The following is a 15317-nucleotide window of genomic DNA, read 5'->3' on the forward strand; positions in this document are numbered from 1 at the left end:
CAGCCGCTCAGCCAACACATGACGTGGGGCGTGGGGGAGAAGGCAGGAGAAGGACGACTTCCCCCAGGCATTTTCAAGAGGGAATTATAGGCAGAGAAAGGAGTTCTCGACCAGCCTGAGGGGACGGAGGGCCCTCTCCACAACAGCCTCCCGCCTGCAGACATCTCACAAAATCCCACAAGAACTCAGTGCGCTTCTCAGACAAGGATGCTGAGGCTCAGGGAAGTGAAGCAGGTTGCCTCACGAAGCTGTAGAGTCAGGATGCAACCCCAAACCATCTGGCCCATATGCCCCACCCTCTTAAACACCGTCTGTGCAGAACAATAGGTTTACCTGTGCTCTTGACCTTGACTACCTGACCTGCCACTCAGACAAAAGGCCCCGAGTTGTCATGGACACTTGGACTCTCGGTAACAACTGACCCAGTGTTCCCACACTTGTCTGTCTATCTGCAAATGGGGCTACCAGCAACCCTCCCTTTCCCCACACATGAGACCCTCCAGAGAGAGGCAGAGTCTGTCCCCTATCACCCCAGTCCCACCCCCGAATCTGGGCGGCTCTGTGACCTGTCTGACCAACAGTGGCAGAAATGACACTCTCGTCTTCTGGCAACTTCCACTGTGGCCTGCCTGGTGTGAAGGTTCTCCTGCTAGGGAGGCCACAGGGAGAGCCCCAGAGCCACGGTCCCCCCAGTGTAGTCCAGGAGCTCGATTTTAATTTCTAAAATGGTAAATATTGATGGGTACGCCATATACAAACTCATTAATTTTTAAGAATGTAAAAGAGTCTTGAGACCAAAAACCTTGAGAACCCTGCTCTAGACTGTGAAGAGTCATGTGGAGAGAGACCACATGGGGAAAACGAGGGGCCAATTCAGCCATCCGCGTGAGGCCCCACCCATCAACCTGGTCCTCCAATGGAGCCACTGAGATCTGTGGATGATTTCACAGCCACAGACGCCTCCCCAAGCCCAGGTCAGGAACTGCTAAGACAGCCCGCGAAGAGAGCTGTGTCTATCTGACCCAGTGGGGCCAAGCCCGCAAGCCCCCAGGACAATGCGGAACACACACCTGCAAACTGGCCCAGCCAACCGCGCTACTGCCAGGACTGACAGGGCGACCATTCGGGCGATGGCGCGGCCCCATCAGGCCACCACTGGGGCTTGCACTCAAAAGGGCGCGTCTCGGGGAGGTTGGGCAAGCTGCGCAGACCATTCAAGCATACCACACGCAGCAGAAGCCACAGAGTCCCCTCCCAGCAGGGCTGTGCATATACAAGTGTCCAGAGACAGAGCTAGGAGTTATACACATAAAACTATTAGTTCACAGTAGTATTTCCAATTTAACCTCAGGGTTTTATTTTACATTGTATCTCTTTAACATCGAAACCTTGGCTGTTGCTGACACTGACATACTTGTTTGTTTTAATGTACAATACTCATAAATTAGTTCTCAAGTCACGACACCAATACTACTTTCACCACAACCCTCCCGAGAAGTCAACCTGTCCTTAGAGTCTCCCTATGCCTGCACACGCATGTGCGCTTGCACACACAGCACGCAGTCACAGCTGTTTGAGGTGCTGGTCAGAACAGTGCTTTTCTCTCTGTGGTTATCAGTACACTTGTGAGGTTCGTTTGTTCCTGCTCTCTTTTAGGTTTTGCTCCCTCTCTTTCTCTACTCAGTTGACACAAGAGCCAACTTAAACGAGCTCCCACAACCCACACACCCAAAATAATCAAGACCATAACAGATTGTAAAATATTGGAAGAATAAAAAATTCACAAGTCATTGGTGATATGGGGGGCAGAGGACACACTTCCTTCTAGGATGCAACTAGTCAACCCCCCTTACATCCACGTGGCAAGTTCTCTCACTTCTCTAGGTTTTAGCTCAATGGCATCTTCTCAAAGAGCCTTCCAGAGACCCCTACTAAAATGGCTCTCCCGCTCCCACCTGCATCGCTTCCACCGGCATCGCTTCCACCTGCCACACCCCTACTCCTTACTTCCCGTCCACCTTTAGCACGGCAGCTGCCCCAGGCAAAGGGCCCCCATCTTTGTTCACAGCTGCCTCCTGAGTGCTCAGAATAGTGTCTGCAGACAGTATGCAGCACACATCAGAGGTCAGAGAGCCTCTGGCTCACACTCTACACTTCACAGCACCATTTATGACAAAGTGCCTTATTGCACGTGACACCAGAAGAACACGTGACAGCATGGGAATTCAAGGCATGCTGGGAGGGAGACCCCAGAGCAGCTCCCCCACAGCAGAGGACCCAGGCCCAGGGCTGACACAGACAAGCTGCACCCAAGTTCATCTTACACCCCAGAGGTCACTCCCAGGCACGCCCATCTGGCTCCCACAGGGCCACCCGGCATTTTCCACACTCTGGAGCCCAGTCCCAGCAGAGTAGGGGCTCAGTGGGTACGGGCGATGAAGGCCAAACACCGAAACAAAGAGGCTCCAGAGGTGCTGCTCCTCGGGGAGCACAGGCTGCTGGCCCAGGGCCAGCCTGGCACGACAGTGGGAGGGGATTCTATCGACCCTGAGGGGAAGATGGTGCGCCTCTCTGCTTTCCAACTTCAGCCTGCCTTTTCGGGGCAGAAACTGCATACCTCTGTGGGAGCTCCCTGCCTTCATCCACACGAAAACACTTAACCAACACTGACCACAAATCGCCACCACTACCCAAGACAGCAGCAACGGTCCAAACAAGCAAATGAAAAGGTGTAACAGGCAGTAACTACATCCTATGTTATTCCTGGGATGTACACACGACTGCAGGCAAGGACAGAACAAACACTCCACCCCAGACAACTGTGCCTATCGGCTCCCTCGTGCGAGCAAAGGAAACCTTCCTCAAAGAGAAGGAAACCAGGAGGTGACAACATGCACATGGCCACAGCCCAAAGCCACACGGTTCCAGTGAAAACAGTAGCACGGATCACACGTGGCCTAGACTTCCCGGCCACCAACTCCTCCTTTTCTCTCTAAGCTTCCACATTTTATCCTCCAGTTTCAACTGTTCCTGCTTCCACGTTCCCAGGCACTGTCCTAGGGAGCAGCACTGAACTCCAATGGGTGTGCTCCATCCAGGAGAAATCCTGTGCAGAAAGAAAAACAAACACTGCGAAGACAAAGAATGGGAGGCACTCCTGCCAAGTCAGGCAGGAACAGCACACGCCACCTCCTCTTCCGGACAGGGCTGACGTGGGCAGGAGGAACGGCACACAGAAGTCCCCATCGGGGACCGAGGCCACCTCCCAGACTAGCTCCCAGGGCTGATGCACGACCCAACAAAAGTCCAGAGGGTGCCTGGTCCAGCATATCCACACCTGGGCTCAGCCTCCCTCACGTGCCACACAAGCACATTCACGACAAAACCAGGGACATGGGGTTTGGCCTGCCTAAGTTTCCAGGACCACTGCAAGGACAACATAGGAAATGCTGGAGAAACAGGACATCGACATGGAGTCCCCACCAAGGTGGCCTCCTATATCCACCTTCCCAAACCACGGCAGAGGCCATGGGAAAGACCATGGCTCCCTCCCAGAGGAGGTTCTGGAGCTGACAACAGCCTTGTTGTACCAAGGGAACCCCTCCCAAGCCAAGACTAGCTTGTGCCAACAAGACCTGGCAGCAAGCCCCCCAGCATCCTGGGGAAGAGGCCTCGGTGGGCAAGCATCAGGCAGCGACGCTCAGTGGTGAGAACACCAGCACTGAGGCCCGCAGCAGAGGGCGAGCACTCCAGGCTGCAGCTCGTCTCAGAGCACCTGCAGCAGGAAAGGCAGCCCTGCCTACCGCCAGCCCCCTGCCCACTCCCTAGCAGAGCTGTTATGTGGCACCGCAAGGGAGTCCCCGTCCTACCAGTCTCCCGTCAGCAGCACAGCTTCGAGGACACTTTGCCAAGGGTTCCCAGGAGACACTGAGTGCGGGAGGACAAGTGAGAAACGATGTGTTGCCAGGAGTGGCCCAGCGGAGGTGTTCGTTCCACAAAGGGCTCCATGTGAGGGCTCCGTGAGGTGGCTGGGAATGCAACACCAGCCAGGTCAAACATGGCAGCACACCAGGCCCAAACGATTGCCACGGGAGGGTCCTCCTGTGTTCTTGCAACCACAGCTGCCAGGGGTCCCTGGTGGAGGACAGTTTTTCCACTCAGGCCTCTGTGCCTTTGCACATGCCATTCCTTCTTCCTGGACCACAATCTTTCCTCCTTTACACTTGGAGAATTCCTACACACCCTCCTATACGACCCAACTGAGCACCCCCCTGCTCCAAGACACCCTTCCGGCCTGGCCTCCCCGACCCAGCTCTACCTCGGTGACTCCTCCATGCTCCCACCGCCGTGTCCACCGCCCTCCTTCACCAGCGTGAGCGAGCAGAAGCTGTGTCTTCTCCATCTTGGAAGCTCTGATCCCCAGCTCAGGGCCTGGCCCATGACCGACGGCAAACGCAGTCAGGACCTGTAGGCGTCCTCGGCTAAAGAAGTGGTCCAGCTCGCTGTCAGAATAGGCTGGGTCACGGCAGCACCACTCACAGTTGGCAAAAAGCAGGAACTACGCAGACATCAACAGAGAAGCAGACCACACACATCTCCACACAAGGGAGGATCACTTGGCGATGAAAAGGACGGAGGGCTGACACACGCAACACCAGGATGAACTTTTACAACACCAAGCTAACTAGTCACAACAGACCCCATGTCGTGATCCCATTTCTACGAAAGGCCCAGAATAGGCAAATCTAGAGACAAGGTAAACCAGCGGTTGCCCGGGGCGGGGGTGGAAACAGGGAGTGACTGCTGATGGACACAACGTTTCTTTTGCGGGTGATGGCGACCTTCTCAAGTTAAACTGTAGTGATGATCATACAACTCTGCAATTTACTAAAACTACTTAACTGTACACTTAAAACAAGTAAACTTTATGGTATGTAAATTATACCTCAGTAAGGCTGTTTAAAAAAACTCTAGAGACTCAAGCAAGTTCAGTCTGGGTCCCCCACAACCAGATTCGATTGTCGGCCACCAGCAACATCCTCCCGCGAGCACAAAGAGGAAGAAAAACAGTCATCACACCCATTCAGACCCCTGCAGACACATGGCCACAGGATTTTATCTCCTTCGCCTGAGCACAAGACTCCTGCAGGCAGAGCCAGACAGGCCAGAAGGCGCTGCAGCCGCTGAGCAGACACCTGTCAGCCGACCACGAGCACCAATGGCCACGCACTCCGCAGTAAGTCGCCAACACTGGACGTTTATTGCCCTGCGCCAGAGCCAGAAAGCTCTAAACTACCCCTCACCGACCTCATTTGCTGCGTGGGGAACAGGAGGACGCCCACATCCAGGCAGCACGCAGCCCCAGAAAGGGGGCCTGCTGGTGTGTGTCTGCCCCCATCCCGGCTGCGGGCCCAGGCTGGAGGGTGGGCATGTCCCTGCAAATTCCACCTGGGGGGGCCCCACCCAGGCCCAGCAGGAGGGCCAGTTTGCTCCCACCAGGCAGAAGTGCATTCCCAGATTCTCCAAAGCTCCTGGATTGTGCCTTGCCGCGGGGAAAATTTAAGCTGCACTTTTATCGTTCTCTCACAAACACCTAACACTGCCAGTTACGGACAGGACAAAAGTCCTCCCTAAACAACCGAGCCCTGTGCAGTGTGGCTCCTCACGGTCCCAGACCACGTGGAATCTGATGTCGCTCACGCGGCCGCTCTTCTGGGCTCACTTCCTTCACAGTGGCAAGGGTGGGACCCTGTCATCCACTGGCCACAATGGAAAGCGCCAAGGACAACAGGAGTGGACTACACAAGAAGTGGGGGCCCTTTTCACATTAGAAATGACTCTTTGCAAAAAGAAAGAAAAAATTACTACACACCTACTTTAACGGCAGCTCAAGGCCAAGCAGAGGAAGTGCACAGTAAGACAGATGGGTGCCAGTGACACCTCTCAAAATTCTCCTCCAAGTAAGTCCCAGCAAACCCCAGCAGCAAGTCGGGACACGCTGCGTTCCTTCTGGCTTCCCCAAGCAGGCTTCCTGCCGGACCTCCCTTTCCTCAGACGCGGCTGGGGGAGCTGAAGGTAAGGCTGCCGCTTGCTCAGCAAGGCCTTTCAGAGACAGGGAAGACGGGGCTCTGTCCGCACACGGTACACCATTCTTCTCGTTGTGGCAGGCTCCAAAGGAAGGAGGGAGCACTCTTTGCTCCTACAGCTGAGTCCACGCCCTGTCACCTGAGGTGAATTAATGCAAGGAAACTCTTTCTTTAAAAAAGAACAAAAAACACTTAAAACATTAGAAGAGAACCGTATTCCAAACTACCTGGTTGACACTGAACTGTATGAACTAACAAAAATATCAAGAAATAGTAAAAATAACACATTTCCTCAATTCTTCCAGCCTGAAACGGTTAAAAGATTACCGGCCAACTAAAACCCCAGCACTGAGCACGCAAAAGATGTCCGCAGGAGCGAGCTCCTTCACACCCCGATGGCTGGCTCTCCACATCAGGGGCCAGGACGCGTCCCAGGTCTCTGCTGCTCGCTCACTCAGCAGTCGTAAGTCTAGGCCTCAGCGTCTTGAAATCTTACAGCAGATGCTCAGTAAACATGTGAGGGACAGAGGGCACCTGGGCCCTCCCGGCGCTGGCATCCTAAGACACCACCTTGAAAACAATCTCTTGAAGAAAACCAGTACTTGACTACTGAAATTATATCACTTTTTTTTTTAACAGGGGAGGTGGTTCACAGCTAAAGAATTGTTAAGGAATTCATGATTGACAACGTCTAATACGCAATCCACTAAATCTAAAAACACAGGTACAAAGATGGCCAAACTCCATCCCAATCCCTCTTCTGAGATCTCAGTGCCCTTTTGCAATTGCCTACTTGACAGCCAGGCAGCAGCGAATGCCCCTTCCTGCTAGGGCCCAGGGAAGCAGCAGCTCCGAGCCTTGTCCCTTGCAGAGCTGTCCTCCTGCAGCACCTGGACCAGCTTCCCCAGCAGGGGCCCACGAGACAGTGCTTCACTGACCTTACCCAGATGACTGCCTGGTTACCAAAGTCCTGACAAGGGCCTTGAGAACCAGCCCCCTTAACCCTAACTATGGTTAATTTCTGGGTATTCCAATGATGACAGGGAAGTCCAGAAAACACAGACCTCCATCAGTTTAAAAGTCAGACTGCTGGTCAGTTTCCAGGCAGTGCCTGCTTCTCATGGGCCCCCATGTAATAATCACACACAGACACAACACAATCAGCTGCTTCCTCAGCAGCTCAGCCGACAGGCTGGTCCTCCTGACACAAAGCCTGCGAACTCAACTCACCCAGTCAACAGTCTACTGCTCTGAAACAGACTCACTGGGGGCTAGGTTGCCTCCAACGTGGTCCCTCCCCATAAAGGCAGAAAGCAAGTGTCTACAACTCGACACAAAGCAAACACAGCTGTTGGCCCTAAACTCCCGGCCCGTGGGTTACAAAGGCCTCCCACAAACATCTCTCCAGGCCAAGAGTAGCCAGCATTCCCAGTGCCACCTCTACCCCCCAGCTTATCCTCCTGCATCTCTCCGCGCTGCAGGCACTCCAATTCCCCTTCCACAGACGGCTCTGAAAGAGCAGACCACCTGAAGTCACACAGCCAACAAGCAGCAAGGCTGGGAGGGCAGTGCCGTCTCTCCAAGGAGCCAGACCAGCTGTCCCGCTCCGCGGCTGATCCCCTGCATGACCCACAGACGCCCCGACCCCCGCACTCTGGCTCTGGGCCTTCCCCAGCCACACCTGGCACCTCTCTTGGGCTCTTGGTTCATCCCTCGCGCTGCTGTCTCCCTGGTCCTCCCCTTCACCAGACTCCACCCAACCTGCAGTCAAGGACGGCTCTAACTCACCTCCTTGGGTACCCGGACAGCACCCTCCACTCTGCCCTACACCCAAGACAGCCGGACAGACAATGAAAGAAGCCACCGCTCAGACCTCTCACCTCCCTCCAGGACTGCAGCGTCTACATAAGCCCTCCTGCCAGCCAGAAGCCAAGAGCACCCGCTCCCCTCTCCCACCCGAGCCCTGGAAGAGCCACCCTGACCCGGGAGGGGTACTGCTAAGATCTGGGCCAGGCACGAATGTAGAAGGACCACGCTACCCCGTGAAAAGGTCCTGCCCTTCTTGTTTCTCAAAAAGAAAAACGTTAAAGAAAAGATCACTTTAGCTTGAAAAACTTTTTGAAGACAGCGTGACTTTCTGCTCGTTCCTCTAACTTCCAGCAAGCTAAACACAAAAGCAAACGGGAGAGCAAGCCCAGCCCGCTGCCCCCGTTCCGAGCTTCCTTCCGACTCCACCCTCCGGCCTGCCGGCCCGCGGCAGCGCGGTCGCGGCGACGTCTGGCCTCGCCCACGGCCGCCGCCCCACCCCGCCAACCTGCCCGCTCGCCTCCTCGCCCCAGCCCGGCGGGCGCTTTAGGAAAGTCGACTTGCTTGGCTTCTCCTCCCTCGTTTGGGGGGAGCTGTCCGGCGCCGGCGTTAAAGTTATTTCCTCCAGGAGCAAGCTCCCGGCAGCGGCCGGCGCGAGCCGCACCCCGTCAGACCGCCCAGCCACCCGACACCCAGCCGCGAGGTGCGGCCGCCGGAACCGGGGCGCGGAGCTCAGCGCGAGCGCCGGTCCTGCCCAGGCGGGCGCCGCCCCGCGCCCGGCGCCCGGTGCCCCGTGCCCATGCGGCTCCCGCGCCCTCGCCCCTTTCCGAGCCGCTCCCGCCCGGCTCCCCGGCCCCGGCCCCGCGCCGAGGAGCTCCGACCGGCGCCCCGCTCCCCGCCCCGGCCCGGGTCCCCACTCCCATGCGGCTCCCACGCCCTCGCCCCGCTCCAGGCTGCTCCTGCCCGGTCCCTCGGCCCCGGCCCCGCTCCGAGGAGCTCCGTCCCCGCGCTCCGACCGGCGCCCCGCTCCCCGACCCCGGCCCCGCTCCGAAGAGCTCCGACCGGCGCCCCGCTCCCGTCTCCGTCCCCGTGAAGACGCCCCTCGCCGGCCCAGCCCGCTCCGCCCGGCCCCGTGCCCTTGACCGGTGCTGCCCGCGGCGCGCCCCGGGGACCCCCCGCGTCTGCGGCCCGCCCGCCGGCCGCCCGACTCACCCCATGAGCCAGTCCATGGCTGCGCGGGTCCCGCCGCGCCCGCCGCCCGACACGCTCGGCCCTCAGCCCGCGGCGGCGGCGCCGGAAGTAAACACTCGCTCGCGCACTCCCACACGCGCGCCGCGAGCGCCGCAGGAAGTGACGCATCCGCGCGCCGCCTGCTGGGTAACGTAGTCCCCGATGCTCGGCGGCCCCGCCCACCGCGCGTAGGCCCCGCCTGCCCCGCCTGGAACCTGACCTTCTCTGTCCCCTCACGCCCGGACCGTCCCCTCACCCCCGGACCGTCCCCTCACCCCCGAGCCGTCCCCTCACCCCCGGACCGTCCCCTCACGCCCGGACCGTCCCCTCACCCCCGGCCGTCCCCTCACGCCCGAGCAGTCCCCTCACCCCCGGACCGTCCCCTCACGCCCGGACCGTCCCCTCACCCCCGGACGGTCCCCTCACCCCCGGACGGTCCCCTCACCCCCGAGCAGTCCCCTCACCCCCGAGCCGTCCCCTCACGCCCAGACCGTCCCCTCACGCCCGGACCGTCACCTCACCCCTGAGCAGTCCCCTCACCCCCGGACCGTCCCCTCACCCCCGAGCCGTCCCCTCACCCTCGAGCCGTCCCCTCACGCCCGGACCCTCACCCTCACCCCCGAGCCGTCCCCTCACCCCTGAGCAGTCCGCTCACCCCCGGACCGTCCCCTCACGCCCGGACCGTCCCCTCACCCCCAGACCGTCCCCTCACCCCCGAGCAGTCCCCTCACCCCCGGACCGTCGCCTCACCCCCGGACCGTCCCCTCACCCCCGAGCCGTCCCCTCACGCCCAGACCCTCCCCTCACCCCTGAGCCGTCCCCTCACCCCCGGACCGTCCCCTCACGCCCGGGCTGCAGCCGTGGCCTCCTCCACGGGGCCTCCTCCACAAGGCCTCCTCCCGCGGGGCCCTGCCGAGGCCACAGCCGGCGCCTGTCCTCCCAGGTCGTCTCGAAGGCGAAGATGAAAGCCACCCGACACGGGCGCCCCGTTTCGCTGCTTTACACAAACAGCCATCATCCTTCCCACGCCCATGCGGAAATCAGCAAACAGAAACCCGCTCAGAGTGGAGCGGTGAGGCCGGCAGGGGAGACCCAGGGTAGGCACCAGTCCGTCAATCGCAACAGGAGGAGAGTACTCGCATTTCTAGAGCAAGTGACACTACTTTGCTAACTCCAGGAGGAGGAGGGAAGATTACCTTCTCACCCGGCAACAGCTCAGCCAATGAGAAGCCCCGCAGCTCAGCCAATGAGAAATAATATAGCTCAGCCAATGAGAAATGCTGCAGCTCAGCCAATGAGAAACACTGCAGCTCAGCCAATGAGAAGTGCTACAGCTCAGCCAATGAGAAGCCCCGCAGCTCAGCCAATGAGAGACTGTCACAACTCAGCCAATGAAAGGCCACTACACTTCCGACGCCCATCTTCCTCCAGCGACTCTTCCTGTACGACAGCGCCTCCCACTCCCCTTCTCTGTAGGAGAAGATCCTCTGCTTTGTTTCCCTGGACCTGCCTGTGGTTCATAGATTGTACGTCCTGAATTGCAATTCTTTGCTGTTCCCCAATAAACCCATTCAGCTGGTAAAATAACTGACTTTTATTTTTAAGGTCAACACCGATACTAATGAAAAGATGAAACAAAAAAAAAAAAAAGGTGCTGCCCATCGTGATGCAACTGCCCTTCTATACTTGAGAAAGTCTGCTCACCCCTCCCTGACAGGCCCACCCGGGTCTTGTCGGGAGTGCCAGGATGCACACTTTATCCCTTCTCCCTCTATTGCCTTTGTGACTGTGAAGCTCATGGGGGAAACTTGCAAACTTTACCACCAAGAACCACGTGAGATAAAATGGGAAAGACAAAGAAGAGGAGAATTCATTTAACATATGATATCTCAGAAAGGAAGAACATGCAGATCCATGCTAGGGTCTTCATCTCTACAGCTGGACAAGCGGCAGGGGTTGGTATTTATGACTTTGCCTGTAGCCAGCCCCTCCGTAGGTTGCATCTGCACCTAGAACAGTGACCCAAACCATCATTCCTGAGGAATATGAGCGCTGGGTGATCCTGCCTGCATCTGGCTGCTATAATCTTCTATGAGCTGTTACCCTTGGGCGTGGTAGTCCTAGGAGGTGTTTCGGGCAATCCCCCAGATTCCAACCATCTTCCTTCCTGTACCAGCAATCCTATGTCCCCTTCATAATCTGGGGTTCAGGTCCCTGCTCTTCCACTTGCTGGGTGACTTGGACAGGTTGTTTGATGTCCCTGTGACTCAGTTTCTTTATTAGTGTAATGGGAATAACAATGTTGCCAAACATGTCATAAGGAGTTTCATGAGGTCACAGGTGTAGGCTGAAGGTGGGGGAGCAGGGAGGTACGACTACGCCTATCGGGAGTGTGACCCACCTGCTCGTGCAACTTACCTGTGCTCAAGGTGAACCCCTTCCCCCTTGATGATGGAGTACTACTGGGAAAGCTCCACTTTATGGCTTCACATCGCCCAGTCTGTAATGGGCAGTTCGGATCACATGGTCATGTGATGTCCCATGGTCTTATGTATAGTCTGAAGTGGAGCCCAGTGGCAAGCCAAAGCTTGTGTCTCAAAGAATCATGATTTATTTCCTGAGAGGATGTGGCTTTGCTCCAAAACCCTGGGGGCCTCCTATCTCGCCCTTCTGTTAGAGTCTGCCACAATCTCCATGAGCACCTCATCGAGCACCACTGGATCTGTTGAGTCAGAAGTGCTAAGGGGTAGAAGTGCTTGTACTGCAGCCTCAGCTGAACCCGTTTCTCCATCTGGGGCACATGCAGAGCTGGTAGATTCCTAGGTCTCTTGTTAATTAGATAAGAACAGCACATTCAATGAACACTGGTCCCGGCACACTGCTCCTGGCGTGCTCGGTTTATGGGATGGGGAGGGGAGTATCTGCCGGATCCATCACTGAATAAGTGCTGACTTGCTCTAGGAAGGACACCACATTTGGAAGGACAGCTGCAGTTGGAATCATCGTGTCTTTAAACTTGCAGGGACCCACTGTCAATCACCGACATGCCTCCGTCTCCTGTACAGACAAGGTATGTGAGTGAAATCGGAATGTGACAGGACCCCTGTCCTTGCATCTTTCAGGTCTTTGATGGAGGCACTAACTTCTGTGACTTCTCTGGAGATGAAGTTCTGCTTGTGTCTACTATTTTGGCAGGGCGGTCGAGCTGTAGGGTTTCACTTAGCCCTTCCTTCTTTCCGTCCATCCATTCATTTGGCAAGTCAGTGCTGAGCACCAGCTATGTGCTAGGCACTCAGAATACAGTGGTAGATAAACAGACGAAAACCTGCCTCCGTGGAGCTTACAGACCAGTGCGTGCAGACAATGAAAAAGAAAGAGAGACACTAACACATTAGAAAGTGCTAAGCACTCTGCAGAAAACACCAACGATAGGGACGAGGAGTGCCAGATGTGCCCGTCCCCCCAAAAGAGGTATGTTGACGTCGTAACCCCCAGGAACTCAGAATGTGACTTTATTTGGAAATAGGGTCATTGCTGACGCAGTTAGTTAAGATGAGGACATAATGCAGGAGGGTGAGCACCTAATCTGATATGACGGGTGTCCCTATAAAACGGCAGAAATGTGAGCACAGAGGGAAGACGGTGTGACAACACACAGGGAGAAGACAGCCATCTACAGCCATGGAGCCGCCCGGGTCAGATCCCTCACAAGGAACCAGCCCTGCCAACAGCAAAGAGTTTGGGGCGGAGGACAAGGTTCCCAGGACAAGGGTGGCTGCATGGCCAAATCCTAGGAGGCAAAACTGACTGATCAATGGCTGACCCAGGACACAAGCCCCTTCTTTTTTGCCGCCTCTGGCCTGACCCTGTCTGTCCCACGGGCCTGCTCACTGCCGCCAGGCGGGCCCCTGCCCACAGTATGGGGGCAGATGTTCCGGCCGCTCTCCCTTCCCCTGACAGCCAGTGGAGATGTGGTCAGTCAGTGGGTCCAGAGCATTCCCTCACCATGTCCAGCTGCCCCCCAGGAAGCCTTGGCGTGGGGCGGGCCTCATGACACACATTCTCCTGCACTCCGGAGGGCAGAGAACCGTGGGTCCCTCTCACCTCCTGAGCTGGTTCCTGTGCTTGGGACAGTCCCAAGTAAGGCTGAGGGTGAGGGACAGCAGTGCTGGCCAACAGAGGGCCAGCCCAGTCGCAGCAGCCCCACCATCCCCTCGCCCCAGGGGGTCAGTGTTTGCCTCGTCTCAGAGAAGCCTAGGGGTTTGCTTTGGGGAAGGTGCTGCGGGAAGCCAAACCCCTGGGAGTTGCCGTGATCAGTGGCCCCCTGCCCCCCTGCCCCCCGCCTTCCTCCCTCCCAGGGCATCGGCCCTTCCAAGCCTTCAGCAGATACCACAGATGCCTTTCTGCAGCCCTGTGCTGGACCAGCTGCCCGACACATGCTCCTTAACTCAGTCCCCACATGGTTCCAGGCAGCGATTATCAGGTGGGAGACCAAGGCCCCCAGAGGGACGGGGGCTTGTCCAAGGTCCCTCAGCGAGCAGGTGGGGAGCCGAGGAACCCTCTGTTCCAAGCCTGCTGTCTTCCCTGCCTCCCAGAGGAGCTCTCCTCCCTGGGTCTTGAGGAGACACTGGAGGTGGTCACTGGCCAGAGCAGCCTGCAGAGTGGTCACTCCTGTCCAGCAGTGGCAGAAAGGCCGAGCTGCCCCCAGAGACCTCCGGGCTTCAGCCACCCCTCACCACCACCCGCAGAGGCAGGAGAGCCCCGTGTGGTGCATTTTGCTCTGAGGGGTGGACTTCTGCCAGGGATCAATCAGGGCTCAGGGCCACCTATCAGTAGGGGCGCTAGTAATCAATACCACTGAGTCACCTCTGGGTGCTTCCCACCAGCCAGGAGCCAGGCTAAAGCTTCCTGTGCACCACCCATGGCCCCTCACTGCACCCTCCGGTGAGCGCCCTCAGGGGCCCGTCTTGCAGGTGTGGCGAAGAAACCTGGCCCAGGTAACACCCTGGGAGGCCTTGGGGCCAAGTGCTCGTGCTTCCAGTTTCCTCATCACTGCGCACTGTCACCCTCCCACTTCACACCTGGCACCCCTCCTCCTCCTCCTCGAAGCCCCCTCCCTGGAACATGCAGGTGATTGCAACAACCCCCGATGAACACTTTGACCAGCCAAGGTCCACTGAGAACCAGGGACAACCAGTGCCTCTGCTCCCAGAATGCCAGCTTGTGTATTTAACTGAGGGCTGCTGGCACCTGGAGGAGACTGGAACCTTTTAAGTTAACAACTTCTTGTATTTTCCTTGCTGTCCAGAGGGTCATCACTGTGCTAAGTTCAGATGCTGTGCCAGCACCGCCTCCCCCCATCCTCCCTTCCCCCCACCCCCAACACATTGGCTGTCACTTTAAGACTTATGTGTATAAACTTAACCATTAGAAAAAAACGAATTGAGATTTTGGTGGGAGGTTGTATTAGTTTCTTAGGGCTGCTGTAACAAATGACCACAAACTGGGGGAGGCTGAAATCAACAGAAATGTGTTCTCTTGCAGTTCTGGAGCGAGGAGTCTGAAATCAAGGTTTCAGCGGGTCTTAGGGGTGGATCCTTGCGTCTTCCAGCTCCTGGTGGCGATGGCGCTCCTTGGCTTGTAGACGCATCCCTCCAACCTCTGCCTCCGTCTTCACGTGGCATTCTCCCTGCGTGTGTTCTGTCTCTGTGTCCAAACGTCCCTCTTTCTATAAGGACACTAGTCATCGGATTAGGGTCCACCCTAATGACCTCATCTTACCTTGATTACATCTGCGAATACTTTATTTCCAAATAAGGCCACACTCACAGGCACCAGGGGTTAGGGCTTCCACATACCTTTTTGGGGCACCCAATTCCACCCCTAACAGGGGCGGTTCCTCAGTCACCTGACCCAAAGCACATGTGATGTGCTTCTCTGAGATTTCGGTGGGACTCCATAAGTCCCCTGTGAGTCTCAGCTACAGATTTGCCAAGTGTCATTGATCCAAGTGCAACTCGTCATTAACTGCAAGCTGGTTTCCAAGATGACAGTTCAAGCTTCTGTTTTAAGAATTAACCCCTAAGGCACAGCTCGGTGCTGTCCTCACCAGCCCTGGAAGTTTTGGTTTCCACTCCCTGGAATCTCACGCTGGGGTTCTCAAAAGCACGGCTCACCTCATCTGGGTGCTCCCTC

General features: G+C 56.9%; 1 protein-coding gene across 6 annotated transcripts in view; it reads right to left on the reverse strand.

Annotated features, from left to right (window-relative positions):
- Positions 1 to 9251, reverse strand: part of MOB2 (MOB kinase activator 2) — a 63893-nt gene extending 54642 nt beyond the window's left edge. Inside the window, exons 1-3 of one of the 6 annotated variants that reach the window (XM_070565950.1) lie at positions 9105 to 9161; positions 4319 to 6225; positions 3870 to 4134 (exon numbers count right to left, since the gene is read on the reverse strand). Coding sequence is in view for 1 of the 6 variants with exons in the window: in XM_070565946.1 (XP_070422047.1) it covers positions 9105 to 9121 (17 nt within the window). In the remaining 5 variants the exon portion in view is untranslated. Of the gene's footprint in view, positions 1 to 3869; positions 4135 to 4318; positions 6226 to 8125; positions 8320 to 8400; positions 8572 to 9104 lie in introns of those variants that run through there. The other 5 variants (XM_070565947.1, XM_070565949.1, XM_070565948.1 and 2 more) reach the window with 5 other exon arrangements.
- Between the last annotated feature and the right edge of the window lie 6066 nt (positions 9252 to 15317).

Source organism: Equus przewalskii, chromosome 11, assembly GCF_037783145.1.
Source record: "Equus przewalskii isolate Varuska chromosome 11, EquPr2, whole genome shotgun sequence".
In the NCBI taxonomy this organism is placed as follows: Eukaryota; Metazoa; Chordata; class Mammalia; order Perissodactyla; family Equidae; genus Equus; species Equus przewalskii.